The sequence below is a fragment of the Nansenia antarctica genome, assembly GCF_963989245.1.
Source record: "Nansenia antarctica genome assembly, chromosome: 9".
NCBI lineage: Eukaryota > Metazoa > Chordata > Actinopteri > Argentiniformes > Microstomatidae > Nansenia > Nansenia antarctica.
This window is the reverse complement of record NC_137679.1, coordinates 37,659,434-37,677,980: the sequence shown is the minus strand read 5'-3', so window position 1 is coordinate 37,677,980 and position 18,547 is coordinate 37,659,434. Positions and strand designations below refer to the sequence as shown.

The 18,547-nt window shown below is 43.9% G+C and overlaps 1 protein-coding gene across 2 annotated transcripts in view; it reads right to left on the bottom strand.

The window, feature by feature from the left end:
* Window positions 1–576: 576 nt before the first annotated feature.
* Window positions 577–18,547, bottom strand: part of slc6a2 (solute carrier family 6 member 2) — a 30,276-nt gene continuing 12,305 nt past the window's right edge. For both annotated transcript variants that reach the window (XM_080539390.1, XM_080539391.1), the window contains 11 exons: window positions 17,003–17,141; window positions 16,452–16,586; window positions 15,373–15,476; window positions 13,486–13,610; window positions 12,699–12,811; window positions 9,194–9,322; window positions 7,824–7,923; window positions 6,837–6,937; window positions 4,827–4,994; window positions 3,698–3,769; window positions 577–3,367 (listed from right to left, as the gene is read on the bottom strand). In XM_080539390.1, the coding sequence (XP_080395516.1) occupies window positions 3,344–3,367; window positions 3,698–3,769; window positions 4,827–4,994; window positions 6,837–6,937; window positions 7,824–7,923; window positions 9,194–9,322; window positions 12,699–12,811; window positions 13,486–13,610; window positions 15,373–15,476; window positions 16,452–16,586; window positions 17,003–17,141 (1,210 nt within the window). In that variant the 3' untranslated portion in view covers window positions 577–3,343. The remainder of the gene's footprint in view (window positions 3,368–3,697; window positions 3,770–4,826; window positions 4,995–6,836; window positions 6,938–7,823; window positions 7,924–9,193; window positions 9,323–12,698; window positions 12,812–13,485; window positions 13,611–15,372; window positions 15,477–16,451; window positions 16,587–17,002; window positions 17,142–18,547) is intronic.

Sequence of the window (18,547 nt, the reverse complement as noted above, 5' to 3'; positions counted from 1 at the left end):
TAGAATGAAACACAAACAATACAATTCCGATTATTGCTTTGCTCCACAAAGAGCCTTGAGAAGAAATGTTTCCAGAGCAGCAATGAAGACAGTTTTTTTTTTAAATTCTCCCTCTGTCGAGGTACAATAATAGAGCACATCCTGAAACAGTGGAGGAAGGTGAACTGGTCTCTCTGGAGGAGCCCTGGGGAGCACTGGGTGTGAGGCTACAGGCCGGATGTTCCCTCCCCCGGAGAAGACCCTCTTCCCCCCATCCTAGAGCTCCAAACACTCCCAGGCCTGGTTCCTCTGCTCTCAGCCCCTTCATGTTGTACTGAACAGTCTGTAACTGACAGCCCTCCCCCCGCACCTCAGGGGAGGCTGGCGGAGGTAGAAGTCGGAGGACGAGCTTGTTTTAATGCGTGAATGAAACGTAGCGAGGAATGGGGATCTGACACACCTGTTTGATATGTTCCTCATTCCATTCCATGCATTACAATGAGCCTGCCCTCCGATTTCTACCTACACTGGTCTACACATACAGTACCCACCCACTACGGCAATAAAACACTGCAAACACCCACAGTGTGTGTGTAGAAGAAACTCTTTATTATAATAGTGTGCATATTTTGGACTTCTTCATAGATAGTTGTCACTCACGTTCAACAGGACATTTGTATTGTACACAATATTCTGTAAACATAGTTCAGGAAAGCCAGGGCCTATTTGTCTACATTCATGTGGCAAACTTGCCCCAGGTTTACACTGAAGAATACATCTCTAAATAGTTCATCTTACCTACACCGAACACCATGATATAACAGTAGACAGTTACGTTTAAAATACTTTACATTCACGTTTTTATAAACAATTTGATAAATACAAGATTAGATATTTAACAAAAGAATATATTCATATATTTTTTATTTCTTATACTCCACATATATTTGAATTTCTATGTGTGGCTTCCCTCCTGCCAGTAAAGGTGATCTACGATATCATATTCAAATTCAATTTCATTGCAATAAATAAAGAGCAACGGAAATGAACAAAACAAAGACGCAGCTCTATAGGGGAACATTTTGGCACTTCCTTGGTGGTGAATTTCTTTTAAGTCGAGGTCAATTTGACAAAATATGCTTCAACAGATTACAATGAAACATGAACAATCATTATACAAATTAGGCTTTTAAAACATAACGTCACTTGCCATTCTTACACACGCATGCATGTACGCATGTACGCATGCATGCATTCACGTCGCACACACACACACACACACACACACACACACACACACACACACACACACACACACACACACACACACACACACACACACCTACAGTAACATCCATAGGGTACAAAACCCCAACACATACATACATACACTTCTTTGGACCACATAATAGCAATGCATTGGAAAGGTGGAATAGCACAAATTAAAAATCATTACAGCCTTCTTGTTTTGGTAAATGTACCTGTTTTATAATTGAAGTTAAACTTTTGATAAAACAGGGAATTTCCGGGAAAACAAAATCTAAAAACAATAAAAACATTCCCTTCTCACTAAGAGTGCTTCCTGGAGCAATCCATAGGAAACTTAACAAGACCCTCTGACAATGACTACTTTTACATGATGAATTCATAATACTCATATATGGTGGACTGAAATCCGTAAGTAACTGACTGAAATCCGTAAGTCAAATCATTGCTCAAATTTCCCATTAATATCAATGCAAGAGTTATGGAAAATGTCAGAGTTATGCTAGCAGATCTCGAGTTAGGATTCCAACCATACTGAATCAAAACCCTCTATTGAATCTTCACCATTCCCTCTATGGGTCTTTCAAACCTTCCTATCTATCCACGAGGGGTGAGGTTAAATGCATTGGAATCAGTAAAATAAGCATGTCTGAAGAGGAAAAGATCCAAGCATGATGTAACATTACACTGAAGCTGGTACTGTACAGAGAGTACCTTTAGAAAATGTGACATAACTACATTATGTGGATCTGAACTTGTTGTAAAGGCCATCAGTAAAGCTTTGGAATTACCACTACCACCATTAAAAACGCAAGTCTCAACATAAATTGTTCCCTTTTCTGTAACAGAGGAGACAAAAGAATATATATTTTAAGGTCAGTTTCAGTTTCAGATGCTCAAGAGTGCAAACTGTGATGAACCTCTAGCTTACTAAAATAACAATCTGAGAACATTGCCATTCAAACAAAATGTATTTACTATATGTGATTGTGACCATAGAGAATAACATCCACAAACTCTGATTCTGATCTGCAGGAGAGGGTTCCTGAGTCTCTGGGGATATATATAAACACACATAATATAAACCTTTCTGTTTGGACTGATGAAGGGGGCGAAGAAAGAAACATTTACACGTTCTGAAGTGTCTTGATAAGGCACTGACATTGTTGAGCTGCTCTTTTAAAAGCATGTTGAGAGTGGGTGGGGAGTTTCTCCCAATAATGACTGTCTTATGTCTATCTATGCAGCCATACACAAGGGGCATTTACATTTTAACCATTTAGCAGACGCTTTTATCCAAAGCAACTTACAATTAGAGATGACAGGGACAGTCTTCCTGGAGTAACTTAGGGCTAAGTGCCTTACTCAAGAGCAACACTAGTGGTAGTGTTCCCAGGTGGGATTTGAACTTATGACCTTCTGATCACCAGTCCAACTCACTATCCACAAGGCCACCACTACCCCCAAAGGAACTCTATATTTTGAAATGTCTCATTCACCTTAAAGCTTGAAGATCTTCTTCAAAAAGAATCAGAAGACACAAAGCAATGGGAGACATGGTTGCCTCCCCCCTGCATACATTACACACGAGAGCAGTGGTCATTTGGTACTTGTGTGTCTTGATTTCCCATCTAACCCATTCTGTAGACAATGGACACAGAACACTTAACAAAAAATCATAGTAAAAAGAAAAACACATCAACATGAAAAACATGTAACTTAAAACATGTCAATGAACAAAAAACACCTGTTGAGCAACTCCATCTTGTGAGGTGTGTAAGGTTGGAAAAACACATGATAAAAACACACACACACACAAAAAAAAAGCAGAAACAGAGAATATTGACTCTGTGTAAGTTGATGGTAAAAGCCATAGCTGGTTGCCAGAGATGGAGTGGAGGGTTAGGGTTAACCCTTCCCATGCCTTCCTGGATGAGAAGGCATGGTGGCAGGAACCTGACACTCTCTCTGTCCATCTTCCAACAGGAGGCTTAAGAACAGAAACGTCTGTCGTCATCGTGCCGCCTCAGCTCCAACTCAGCGCCAACACCGAGGGGTTTCGGATAGTGAGGAATGTAGAGCTGTCCGCTGTTAAATGTTAGATGGCCAACCAGTGCTTGAGCTGAAATTAAAAACGGAACTCTGATTAGGTGGAGCTCATCAACATCACGTTGATTTGGCTGAAAGCTAATACACGTTCGCTTTGATTGGACGGTATCATTCATTTGCCTCTAATGACCACGCATCAGGAACGGAGGTAGAAGTTGGAGGATATGTGTTTGACGCCATTCCTCATTCCATTCCATGCATTACAATGAACCCGTCCTCGGATTTCTACCTCCACCAGCCTCTCATGATGCATTCATTCTAATACCAAAGAGGCAGCATTCATGTACTCATTGTCCGTACTATACATACTGAGTGCTGATGTGTGCGTTAACAGAGCCCTTACCGTGAACTGTCTGATGTTGCCCTCAGCCACCAGATGATGTTCATGTTCTGGTGTGATGCAGTAGGCTATCCTCTGAAAAACAAAATCATTCCATCACTTTCACCTTCACTGTCTGAGCATGCACAGGACATCATCCGAGGAGGCTATGTACTTGGTGCAATGCTGACTGGAGGCCAAGATATATGATGATTGTAAAGCTACATAAACTGTGGGAGTTATTTGAAGGAGCAAGGCAAACAACAACATCCTCCCTAATAATACAATATAAACAATACAACAATATAAACCCCTGAAATGGACTTTAGCTGTTGTGTCGGTCATTAGCTGTTGTGTTTCTGCATTCGCGCACTGCCCTAGAACACCCCTGACCATAATAACATGTTTGTATTCAAAGAGAGTATCGGGTAGGACACTTCATTTTAGAAAGCGCTTTCGCGGGATGAAAACAGCATTCGTATTTCTTTCAAGGGAACTCATTCCGTGACGATTAAACATAGTCATTACAATCATTAGGAAGCTTTTAGAATGCGTACTGGACCTTTAATCTATGACCCATTTCATTACATACATTAGATCCTCCCAAATGAGGAACATTTTGATTGTTGTAATATTACGTACCGCAGTTGACTTTATTCTGGCTAGACAGAATGAAAAACATTTACTGTTTGAGTGTGAGTGTGGCTGTATGAGATTGGACTGGCCTTCAAATTCAACTCAATTCAACTGCATTTGGTACTGTACTGTATGATACACTTGGAGTACAGATAAAGGAAAAAGATGGTCATGGAATGACTGAGAGAGTCTAAACACTCTCAGCTATCAAAAAGGAAATGCCACAGGGAGTGAGGAAACACAAGGTAACACTGTTTACTGGAGGAAAAGAAAACTTTCCACAGCTTTGATGATTAGAATCGTACTTTGAACCAGCGAAATAACTAATGTCTGTGTCCCTCAAGTAACAACACCATCCAGGGAAAGATCAAGAACACAGTTCCAAACGCTTTGATGCTCATAAGACTTCAGGCTACACACCAGCAATGATAAATTGCTTGATTACATTAAATCAATACACACACAGTGAAGTACAGTATGAAGCAGCAGACAGGGGGTTTGTTGATTTCGGACTGACCTGTTTGAATGTCCCCGGCACAGTGAGGAACTTGTAGATGGCGTAGACAGGGACGAACAGCATCGAGGACAAGGCCACAGACCAGCCGAGCACATTGGACCACTGGGGGAATACGTAGTCGTCGTATTTCAGGCCCGTGGAGGTCACGATGCTGGCAATCACCACAAACTAAGGAGAGGAAACGTGGTTAGCACACTCCTGAGGGAGCCAAATAAATAAAAAACAAGCGTTTGTGTGAGAGCCGTGCAGTTATTTCTTTTTGGTAAGAAGCCCTTCTTCAGATGATTGGAATCGAATTGAGTTGATGGGCCTGTGAGAGCAAGGCCTTAGCCTCCCTCTGGGGCTGATATTACATCAAACTGTAATAGACTTCACTCCAGGTAGTCTGGCAGTCATCTGACACAGACTGGAGCCCACCTGATCCCTGGCCTTCCAGAGTAGCACCCATCAGTAACGGTTATAAATCAGAGGAGAGGTCAGACTCTCCTCCTCATCTCTAGTGAATATCAAAGGCCAGCATATTCATAATTCGCCTTCCAATGGCATTTGCCAATGCTACACCCAGAGAGTTCTGTGCAGCCTTCCTTCCTGACATCTCTAGTGCAGTATGTGTCTTGGACCAAGAGATAGGGGTAGCAGTACTGTACTGTACTCTGTACATCCATAAGTCCTAATCCTTACACAAAACAATGTAAGCTCCCATCAGATATAATGTTACTGTTTATGTTTACAGTCTTGATGGAATATTAGCTTTCAATCTACGTCTTGTCTTGTTTGCCGCAAGCGTTTTCCATGAGGATCACTTACTAAGATCATAATCAATAAAGATCATTAACGGGAAAAGGAACATTTCCCATGTGTTTTTAATAACCCTGCTTTTTCCAAAACCACATCTGTATTTCATTGACATGACATCTAACTACCGGTACCTAAAGTATATAGACTGAATGGACTTCTTCATGGACATAAATCAGTGTATTTCACAACTATATAAGGATGCATGTGATTCAAAACCACATGGAGATTAGGGATAAGCATCATGATTTTCCAACCAGTAAAACATAATAAGGGGTAAATTACAAATTATAGGCACATTAAAAATGAGTAGCCAAACTGAAATGGCTTTTTGTTATGCATCTATGTACTCAAGTTTCTGCATTACTTCAAGTAAAAGTAAATCACGTTAGCTTTTATGATTACATTAGATTTTCCTCACATCAGAAGCCTCAGGGTGGAATATCTTCATGTAGCCAATCAACATTAGAGCTGTCACTACCAATGAATGAATGAATGAATGGTCTTTATTGTAATTTATATAGTACAGGTACTATACAACGAAATTTGGGAGGGGGGGCTCCCCTGGTGCTAGGATTTTTTTTTTTTTTTACTAAAAACAAGAAGGGAAAAAGAGCTGGTTTACATAAATAAAGGCTATATACACTATCCACTAAACTATACTATACAAATAAAACACTGTGCTGTACTCTATGCTATGCTACTCTATGCTATGCTACCAAGTTGAAGCCACTAATATAAATATTTACCAAGAAGAGCATATCACATTTCACTGATCATGTATACCTATTCCCCTTAAATCATAGCCTACCTGATAGGTGAAAAGGTGTATTGATACAATTCATTCAAATCTGTGAGATGTCTAGCAGCGGGCCGATGAAACTTGCTAACATGCAAATGTTAGCTTCACCATTGCCCTAATCGTGACTGGAAAACCGTGTGCAACATGTCCAAAGGCTCAACAAAGGTCAAAACCATGTACCAGGTATGAAACGTACCCCAAAGAATATCATTTCAAAAAGGGTGTCTGACTTGAAGATAAAGTCTGACTTTAAGGCTGACTTTAAGATAACCAAATATGATCTGGATTGGTTCTGTCACACGGATTTACTCAATTACATACTTCAAGATTTTGTCAAGTGCTTTGCCCTCCCGCCTCCTCCAGCCCAGACATCCCGCTACCACCCCCAACTCATGCAGCTTCCTCCCTCTCACCAGCAGAAAAGCAGGGCTGACAAATTTCCAGCACAGCCTCCAGTAGAGACCTGGCTTGAAGCCCATCATGCGCTCGATATCGTCACTGAAGCGGTCCACTCCTGGAGGGGGAAACACACAACACAGACCACAGGCCTCAGGCTCTTTCCACATGTACAGTATATCAGTGGAGGCTGGCAGAGGTAGAATCATAGGACATCATTGTAATGCATGGAATGGAATGAGGGATGGTATTTAACGTGTGTTTGACACGTTAAATACCACACACGCTCATTCCGTTCCATGCATTACAATGAGCCCGTCCTATGATTTCTACCTCCACCAGCCTCCCCTGCAGTATATAGACCCACAGTCAGCCTCCCCTCTCTCCCCTTGTCACAACACCACGGGATACCTCCTCATTCACCCGTAGCCATACACACACAGGTCAGCCAGTAGCTGAAAAAAGACTCTTCCTGCCAGCTAGACATTGTTAAAAGTCTTGCAGCTTCCTCAGTATGTTTTGTCACAGTATTTAGACCAGTTTGTCCATAGTAAGGACATACGAGAGGTGATAGTAAGCAGGGGAGCCTGGTGGAGGTAGAAATTCGGAGGACGGGCTCATTGTAATGCACGTCCATTCCTAATTCCGTTTCACACGTTACAATGAGCCTGTCCTCCGACATTTTTTCTAATGTCATCAGTTGCTGCAGGGCCTGGGGAGTGAAGATGCCAGGGGGGCACAGGGGTTGTGAGAGAGCCCAGTGGAGGACATCTGGAGGGAGGGAGGGGGGGGGGGGGGGGACTGATGGAGGGAGAGGGGGCAGTAGGACCTGGAGCTAATGCACAGGTCAAGGTACAGTACTGTATGAGTGGATGAAGTATTGGAGTAAGCCAGGTTAGCGGTTAGTTAAACACAGCTTGAGATTCAGGAGGATATACTGTATATATATACCTCCCTGTATGTTGCTGTAGCTGTGTTAACAACATGTGTTACTGGTGACCTACCATAAAACCAGGACACCCCTATGGCCTCAATCAACACGGCAAACAGTATGGAGGTCCCGGCAGCGTAGTTGTCCAGCAGAGTCAGCACGTATATCCCTCCCTGCAGAAGAACAACAAGAAAAAGAGAGAGAGAGACACGCACAACATCAGAAAAACCACTCGCAAAAGGCACACCTTCCTTCCTCCAGCAGAGATCTGTCCTGGGGGGCCAGTATATGTATATTGCTCTACCAGGGTTCCTACAAGTTTCAACAAGTCAAATTGAAGACCTTTTTAGACCCTTTTTAGACCTCTTTGGATAGAATTTTAGACCTATTCACGACACCATAGCTTTTTGTCATCCTCCTCGAGGTGATGAAATTAGGGATTTCACTGCCATACCGACAAAAAAAGGAAGCGAATTGGCATTTTTGTTGGGTTCCAGCTTGATTAATTTCCGCGTAAATAGATGTGGTCGGACTGATTTCCTTGCAGGATCTCATTTTTAAGACCTAGCACCTCATTTTTAGACCGACTAACTGAAATGTAGGACCTTTTTAGGCCTTATGAATCGGATAGCTGGATTTTAGACTTGAAGGCTTTTTAAGACCAGCGCGGGAACCCTGAGGAACCGACCGATACTTTGGCCACAGTTTGGACGTGCAGTGGCTGGTGCCCAACGGAGGAGGACCACAAACACCACTCCTGTTATGAAGGAGGCGTGTGACATCCCGGGATCATCAAGGAGAACATGCGTTTTCGCGGAGTGACCATCTAATTGCCACAAAATTGCTTTTTTCCCGAAAGTTTGTTGATTATTTTCCTAACGAGGAACTGGAATGTTCTGCTAAGCTATGGCTTCAAACAGAGCTGTCTATCTACCCTCTACCGTCACACTGAGATGCAGGCTGGACATACTGCACAATCTTTATGGAAATCTATTTTAATGAGCTGAGCACAATTTGCAAGAGGCTTTGGCCGAGACAGTCTCTCTTCTCAAAAATCATCATCATTACATCATTACACCCCTTTCCCTGTCACCAATTGTAGAAGGATTCTCAGCAGCACATACTGGCAAGTTACCGATTAAGGACAATGTGTAGCATTCTTTATCCAATCATATGAGGAACAGCATGTGAATTTCCAAGTTCTAGACCCCCTCACCCACCCAACGTCATTTACTCATGCAACAATTGCTGCCTCTGTTATCCGAAAGCTCCATCTCAGGTAGCAGTGGCGTAGTGAATGAATGCGGACCATAGAGAGAAGCAATTCAAGCAATCAGTGTCCTGACTTGACTCTGCTATCATCCGAATCTCAATGCGAGAGTTGTCTAAAGTGATGTTGAGGTGGATAAAAACACGGAGCGCGGCGCAGAGGAAGAGACTCACATTTGTGACGCAAAACAAAGCCACCAGGAAGGTCCCGAACGCCGTGCAGAAAGTGAACAGCTTCCTGTGCCTCTTCAGGAGGACGTAGTCATCCGTGAGTCCTGTGATGACTGCCTCCATGCCCCCCATCTGAAAGGAAAACAGAGGGATGTTTAGATATCACACTCACACACACACACTCACACACACACACACACACACACACACACACACACTCACACACACTCACACACACACACACACACACACACACACACACACACCCACACACACACACACACACACACACACACACACACACACACACACACACACACACACACACACATATATATATATGATGTGACAGGGTTTTCAAGTTGTTTGGCATTGTTTAGGGGGAGAAGGTGCTCATGTATGGTCAATACAACCAACTACAATACAACTACTTGTTTCCCCTTTATCGCCTTTCTGAAACTGTTGAAAGGCATTCTCTTACTTTGGAGAATGTTTCTGCTTGAGGCTGCCTTCTCCTTAAAGGGATGGATCTGATCATTCTACTTGCTGGAAGGTACTAGAAGATATATACTGTATATATATACACACATAACCAAATTCAAAGACTTTGATGTACTTTGGTACTCATTCAAAAGGTATGAACAGTATCAGTAAGTTGAATTCAAGTACCGGTACACAAAACGTATAGACTGTAATTAACCTCCTACAGTGAATCTCCTCTCACTCACTGACTCATTCACTCACACTCACACTCACACACACACACACACACACACACACGCACACACACACACACACACACACACACACACACACACACACTCGCACTCGCACTCGCACTCGCACTCGCACACGCACACGCACACGCACACACACACACACACACACACACACACACACACACACACACACACACACACACACACACACACACACACACACACACACATACTATGTGATAGGGTTTTCAAGTTTGGCATTGTTCTCCATTTATTTGTCCAAATGTTCAATATCCATTTCAAATCTTTTGGTTTGAGATTTTCATTCTTCCAGATCCCCCCCCCCCCCCCCCTTTTCCTTTGCACTGCTCCTCTTTGTTTGTTAAATAGTTCTGGTACCTCTTGCAGCTTTGAATGCATTTGAGACCATTTGTGGTGTGATGTAAACCAGTCCTCCTCTCCCTGCAGCCTCTCGAAAAAAAGTATATTATTCACTGTACTGTACTGAGTGAACTGCTCCCCTACATCATCTTGAATGAGGCTCTTGTCTTGTCTCCAGGCAGCATTATCTCATTCAGCCTCTGGGAAGCATTTGAGAGGGTAACAAAAACAAGCGGTAAAAAAACAAATAAATATTGAATTAATTGATTTTGAAATACTACAGCCACAAACCCACTCCTCCTGGCTGAAAACGTAGTTTCTGAAAATAACTGAATAGGTTTTAGCAAAACCTCCAGGGCTCAATTGGTGACATCAATATTCTCAACCCAGGGATGTGCGCAAAACCTCTTGGGGAACACAGACGTTACAGTTATGGTGACGAAATCCTCCCTCTTCGCTGGTGTGTCATTGGAGAACTTATGGAAGGTAGTCAAAGAGGATATCCAAGTCCCACCCAATCATGCTGAGTGTTCTTCTGAAGGCATTGTGTATGTTGTGACAAAAAAACTACCGTAGTTTCAATGTTTTTAAGTGCTCTGCCTATGACTTCTGCTGGGACAGTGGAAGTGAATTCCCTGCAGAACTTGTGGTGGTTCATGCTAAATCCATCCATTGACATGTGGCGATGTTACAGATTGAGTTTGACTGTCAACTCTCTGAAGAGGGAGAGACAGTTCTCCGCCGTGCCGTGCCCTACAAAGGCAGAGTTGAGGTGGTGTGTAGTCATCTTTTGGTGGGGTCTAAAAACCTTATAGGCAAATCCATTTGTTTGAACTGAAGTTTTTAGTTGTTGTTTTTTTGGTCTGATTCATCAAAAAGCAGCACATCTTTCTTCTGCAACTTGGCCAGTAGGTGGTGCTGAATGTAAGGCGCAAGTCCCATGATTGGTCATGGAGGATGTCTCTTCCCCCTCCCCCCCACTGGCAATTAACCTGGCAACTGCACTATCTGGAGACATGGCCTGAAATAACTTGGAGTTGTCCTTCTTCAGCACTTTTGCAGGAATTGCGGTGACATGGTCCACATCTTTTCTGCACGCCAAAAATCATTATGTCTGACCCTGGAGGCTGCATGTCATTGCAGCAAATGACTGAGGTTGTGGATTCTGCAAGAACCAAACACAACATTACAATTACCCTTTAACTAAATTGCAATTAACATTTCTATCTGAAAACAACATGGTACATCTTAAATAGTATATACAATTACATTATTATTTTAGGCTACTCATATTTCAACCCAAGGCCATGCATATTATACAGTAATATATTGTGTTTGTGTACATTTCATTACTTGTCTAGCAAGATAGCTAACATGTCTGTTTTTAACAAGCCAGGCTAGCAACTCTGTCATTTAATTAGCTTGAATGAATTAGCTTCATTACCAGCTATCAAGCCAGCTCATTCAATTCGACTGGCAAAGCAATTTCTCATTAAAAAAAGGTAATTTACCTGTTGGTCTGGTTGGGCTACTCCGGAGGTTATAGAGGGAAAGTCACGTATTGATGAGGTGGCAGCATTTAGAAGACACTGGCTTGGTGTTTTGCCTAACTTTGTGTGGCTCTTCACGGCTGCCACACTGACAATCTCAAAGTCTTCCACACAGTTCTTACACACACACACACACACACACACACACACACACACACACACACACACACACACACACACGCCTGCATTTGCGCAAGACTAAGAGGTGTGAGTGGTACTCAGAAATAGAGTAAAACTTAACATAAACAGCATACTGCACAGTGCACAGTACTGTAACAAAATGACTCAAAGAGAGAAACAGAATCCCTTTAACGCGTAGTGCTGCCATGGCCATTTGATCACAGCTGTGAAGGAAAAATTGTTCCGATGCTGTGCAATTTCTCATCTCACTTCATTCCTAGATTAATGAGGACAAATCTCAATCTCCGAAACGTTCCACTGAGTGGTGCAATAAGTAAAGCAAAGATTTTCCACCTCTCGCCTATATGGGGTTATTGGGCAACATTCAAACAGTTGCCTTCATACATCGCTCTGGGTCTGGAGATCATCTGGAAAGGAGGCTATTACACTCTAAGCGGCGGTTGGAAAGTTCTCCAAAACAACGTATGAGCACTTGCTAGCAGATGTCCATCAGTGGAGGCTGGTGGAGGTGGAGATCCATTGCATGCATGGAGTGGATGATGAACAGTCCATTCTATTCCATGCGTCACAATGAGCCTGTTCTCTCCGATTTCTGCCTCCACCCGCCTTCCCTGAGGCCTATGCAGATATACAGTTTATACAACGCCAGCGGGGGGGTGGGAGGGTCGGATGGATGTCGTAATATCTAAAATAAACATTCATGAAACAATAACTCACAGCGCTGTCAATGCCCAGAGTGAGCAGCATGATGAAGAACACTATGGCCCAGAAGGTGGATCCGGGGAGTGTTGAGATGGCCTCTGGGTAGATGATGAAGACCAGTCCTGGCCCTGCACTCACACAGAGACACACACACACACACACACACACACACACACACACACACACGCAAACACACTTATGATTCTACGAGCATAGCATATCAGCAGCAACTGTAAAAGAGTCATATTGTTGATTTGGGTAGGAGGTTGAAATGAACCAGAGGGGTCCAATGTTGTCTTCCGCTTGACCCTGTCAAGAAGGGGGGGGTACGGAGATAACTTTAAAGAGATAGGGCCGAAACATAACGTGGGAAAAGAAGAGGAATGTGTTCGAGAGTGTGGAGAAAGGAGGAGAAGGAGAGAGTCAGGAGACAAGCTGACACAGCAGTGACATGTCGTTGAGGGAGAGATGAGAGATGAGGAGAGGAGGGGACACACCAGGAAAAAGCATGAGACAGAAAAAGGAAAGAGTATAAATAATTTTCACCCGCACCCAATTATCTTAGTATCACTGCCAAACGTCTCTCAACAGTCTGACTTAATGTGACTTACTGGAAATTGTTCCCTCGAAATAGTAGTCTTAGATATAGTCTGCTATTTCCATCTGAATCTCTCTCTAAGCTACTATGACATTCTATGACAATCTGTTCACTGTGTAGAGCAGGAATGAAGAGTTGCTCAGTATGTGATTGTGATTGTCTGTATGTGTGTGTGTGTGTGTGTGTGTATCTGTCACCACTCACCTTCAGTTGCCACGTCCTCTATCTTCACACCATGTTTGTAGGCCATGTACCCAAGAACAGAGAAGATTGCGAACCCTGAGAAAAAGCTGGTGACGCAGTTCACCGTACTGGTCAGGATAGCGTCCCTATATGAAGGAAACACACACGCACACACACACGCACACGCACACACACACACACACACACACACACACACACACACACACACAATAAAGAGGTTAACAGTTTGTCTTTGGCATGCAGCAATGCAGCATCATGACATGGTAATCTCCAGCCAAACAGCCTTTTCCAGAGTAGGAGGGAATTCAGTTTAATGAGGAGACCGCCTTCCTTCTCCCTGTGTGAGCTTTCACGTTTAATTACTGCCTGTGGTCTCCAACCAACGGTCACTGGACAGAGAGTACAGTGAGCATGACCTCAAATGCCTCGCTAGTGCATAGCTTGGCTTTTTTATCAGCATATTTATGGACATAACAGCCAACTTTCACACGCTTTTAAAAATCCGCCCTCTGGCGCAGGGGAGCACACATCGGAACTTTCAGCTGGGTAACATGGGGTGAGTTCAAGATGGAACACAAGTGAGATAGATTGTGTTGAACTGTCGCTGCATGCAGCGAGTGTGTACATCGTCATGCGTTAATAGAGAGGTTGCATTTGAACTGGGAGCCAGAGAGCACTTTTACTGGGTCTCCTCCTGGACCTGTCCTCATCTCTAAGGTGAAAAAGTAGAGAAATATGCGCATCCAATTCATCAGGTGCAAGACAGAAGACCTCAGCAAGGAAAAAAGGAATGTCTGCAACTCTGGAAAAAAGGAATGTCTGCAAACCCATGGTGATTTAATTCAGACAAAAACGTTTTTTTTTCTTCTTCTCTCATCTCTCTACGCGACCATCACTGAGGAGGTACATAAACCTGTGGTCTTCCATCCAGTTAAGTTTCGCTCTCTCTTTTGTTTCTCAGAGAAACCGTCATGTAAATCCCACCTGCCATAGCTCCACCGGTCCCTTAGGGACAGGCAATGATGAGAGGAGGAAAGGGGGGGGGGGGGGGGGGGTGGTGGGAGGGAGGGGTTTGGCATACTGCCCGGCAAACTGTTAAAGTGGGCGATGGTACACCTCTCACCTCTCAGCTTGGGCAAAACAAGATGGTAAACAGGTTAGAACTGGAACTATCTGATCGGAGTTCATTCTAAGTCTCAGTTCACTTTAGTTCAGTAAAAGGATTCGGCACACACACACACAGCATGGCATACTGCACGGCAAACTGCCCGGCAAACTGTTAACGTTGCCGATGGTACAACTCTCACCTCTCAGCTTGGGCAAAACAAGATGGTAAACAGGTTAGAGCTGGAACTATCTGATCGGAGTTCATTCTAAGTCTCAGTTCACTTTAGTTCAGTTAAGGATTCCACACACACACACACACACACCTGGAGTATACCACAGAGACAGGGCTTGTTGTCCGCATACAAGAGTCTGTCTAAATGCTGAATGGATCTAGCTGATAGCAGGCCTCTACTACCTCACTTCCACAGTGACCTATAGCATGGATAAGGATCAACAGAGCACACAGTTGAATGCCTGTTTCTCTCTGAGGGAGTAATCAGACCACAAAGGAAGGACACAGTGCCCGTGGCCATCATCTGGCACGACCGGTTACCCTGATCCTGTTAAAGCCCAGCCAGAAGGGAGAAACGGACAGATTGGGATCACCCTCCATTGCCCTCCATTTTCTCTGCTTTTATCCATTTAAAAAGAGGAAAAAGATAGACTCTTCTTAACAAAGCACATGATCTATTGACATAAGCTTGTTCTAGGCCACCCACGGGGGTATAGAAGGGACTGTGTACAGTAGGACAGCATCGTGATAGGGCATGACAGTAATACCTGTAGCAGTTGTTGTCAAATTTATTGTAGCTGGCGAAAGCGATGAGCACTCCGAATCCGGCTCCTAGCGAGTAGAATATCTGAGAGGCAGCATCGATCCACACCTGCAACAAACACACAGGGAGGGTGGACAGACACAAACACTTTAATTTGAGTGAGTTTCCAGGGAAGGATCAAAACACCAGCTCTCACAGCTTGCCTCTAATCAAAACAGTATACATAGTGTTCTTTTGTTTTTAGGGCAACAACCTTTAATTCTTCGACTTGATTCTAAAAACAGACTGAGCAGGTTTGGTTTTCTGAATCGGACGACTGAATTCATTTCAACATCGGACATGGCTAGGGTGAAGTAGTCCCCGCGGTGATACACTGTAGTGATATAATGAGAGGAATGTTGTCATTGATTATGTTGCGTAAATGGTTGTGGTAATTGTTTGTAATATTATTGTTCGTGTTGTAAGCAGGGCTCCCCTGAAAACGAGACCTTGGTCTCAGTGGGACACCCTGAATAAAAGGTTTAATAATACATAGTAGGTGAGGTTATGTTAAAAACAGAAACATATTGACTAATCCTGGTGTAAAATAGAAAATGTTGCCCAGAGTGTAGTTGGCTGGAGAGGCGTCGTTGGCCTGTAAGTATGTGCGAAGTGTACAAAACATGATTTGTCTTATGTCCTGTACTATAGTCACTTTTTTATTATTATCTTGAATTATGCCTATTGCCTTATTGTCTTGTGCTGCAATGTCAAGGACCGAAGCCTAAACATTTTACTCTCTTACACTTGTGTAATGTGACGTAACATTAAACTTGAAACTTGAAACGTTAGCAATAGCGTGTCTCACTAGACTGCAGAAAAGTTTTTCAATTTCAGTTGGACTGCTGGAGGGGTGCTCAGTCCATGGAATATGGTCTAAAGAGAAGAGGTTCTGGACTTGAGCAGATTGATCCCTTCAAAGATGTTTTACTTGCTGACGTGTTTCGCAGATAGCTCCTTTGCGTGTTTCGCAGATAGCTCCAGATTTCACATTTGAAGGGATCAAGTTCCACCCAGAACCGTCTTCCATAGGCATTATCTCACCTTGGGGTCATGGAGCTGTTTGAAGTCGATGTGGAGGTAGGCTCTGATGCCGTCCATGGCCCCAGGCAGAGTGACGCCACGGATGAGGAGCACAAACAGCACCACGTACGGCATGGTGGCGGTGATATACACCACCTAAACACACAACACACAGTATGTCACGACGACAGCAGCAGCAGCAGCAGCATTTCAGTTGAAATCATGTCCTATGACAGTATGGAGCAATGAAAATCTTGTTCCATTCCATGTAGTGGTGTACATACATACATACATACATTATTTGTGCATGACTCCCTTCCTTTACATACTGGTGTGAGAATGCGTGGGTGAGTGTTCTGTATACGGGGATGTGTGGTTTGTGTAAGCATGAGTATTAGTGTGTGTGTGTGTGTGTGTGTGTGTGTGTGTGTGTGTGTGTGTGTGTGTGTGTTGTGTAACCTAGTGTTAATGTGTGAGTGTGTACGTACACCACCAATACAGTATTGCATGTGTGGTTTGTGTAAACATGAGTATTAGTGTGTGTGTGTGTGTGTGTGTGTTGTGTAACCCACCTTGCCTGAGGACTTGACCCCCTTCCACAAACTGAAGTAAAGGATGAAGACCACTATGATTAGACACAGGGCGAGCTCCCATCGAGGCATGCCCAGGTCCCCAATGCCCCGGCTCTCATGGAGGTGCAACACGCCCCGTCTAGAGAAAACACACACACACACGCACACGCGCACACACAGACACAGACTGTCACACACTGCTCTCCTGTAGATACAGTACAGGGCCCAACCTGTCAACAGCAAAAGCATTAACAAAGACATACTGTAGGTGCAAGGATACATATAAGGACATTCGGCAAGGCTACACATTCTACAAGTGTTTTCCTTGGCCAGGCCTGGAGAGAGGTGTATTTGTACAGGCCAGGTGGATCCACCCAGGCCATGCTTCAGCTGGGACAGATTAAACAACACAGTCCCCCAGTCTGGGTGAGAGGGTACAGACTGGGCAGGCTCACCTGCTCTGAGAGGACCCAGGGCAGCTGAGAGAGAGAGGACTGAGAGGGCCTCTGAGGACAACCATCACTCAGAACCACCATTTTAAAACACTTAAAAAGGAGCAGAATGTACACTTTTTCCCTAAAAGGCTTTTTCCCTAAATGCCCATGATTCATCGCTGGCAAGAAGAGATGTAGGAGAGTATATGTGGGAGAGATGAAAGATGATCTCTGATATCGCAAAATATGTATGTTGAGGTGAGGTCCTCAATTGGCCTTTACATACCTATTTTACGATTAGGTTGTTTAAGATTATTTGCCGCTTTAACGTTGTTAGCATTATGTACGTTTTTTTGTTTTGTTTTTGTTTTTTTTCTGATTTGATCCCTTTTTCACCCAATTTAGTATCCAATTGTACCCAACCTAGCATCCAATTATCCCCTGCCTATTGCGTAGGATCCGCCGCACGACCCCGTGGCCGGCAGCCCCAGAGGAGATAGCCAGGCAGACTAGCTGTCTGGCTCCTCGAGCCCGACACCGTTATTCCGGCACCCAGGGGGCGGTGTTGCGCGACGGATCCTTGTCCGGAAATAGTCCTATACCCCCCTTGGGAGCGGCCGCTCAATATGCCGCTCCCTGTGAGCCCCGGCCATATCCGGGTCTGGCGAGACCGGGATTCGATCCCAGTCCCCGGTGGGCAGCTTGCACTAGAGGCTAATGCTTAGACCGCTGCGCCACCGCGGGGCGTAGCATTATGTACGTTTTTACAGTGAGATTTACAGGGTGTCCAGTGAGGAAACAGAAGTACATTCTGTACATAAAACATTCACCTCAAACCAATAAATCAATTTGACACTGAAATAAAGTTTCCACCAACGTTAAACAAGATGAAACGACTTAACGACAAGTAGTGAAAAGCTTCTACTTGAACGCCATAATGTGATTTCCATATCCATGTCTTCACCTAGCTGATTTTCACGCAGGACTCTTCGTGCTTGAAAAAAGAAACTCTTTTCTTCCCTTCTCACACACACACACACACACAGACCCAGACACACACACACACACACACACACACACACACACACACATGCAGACCCAGACACACACA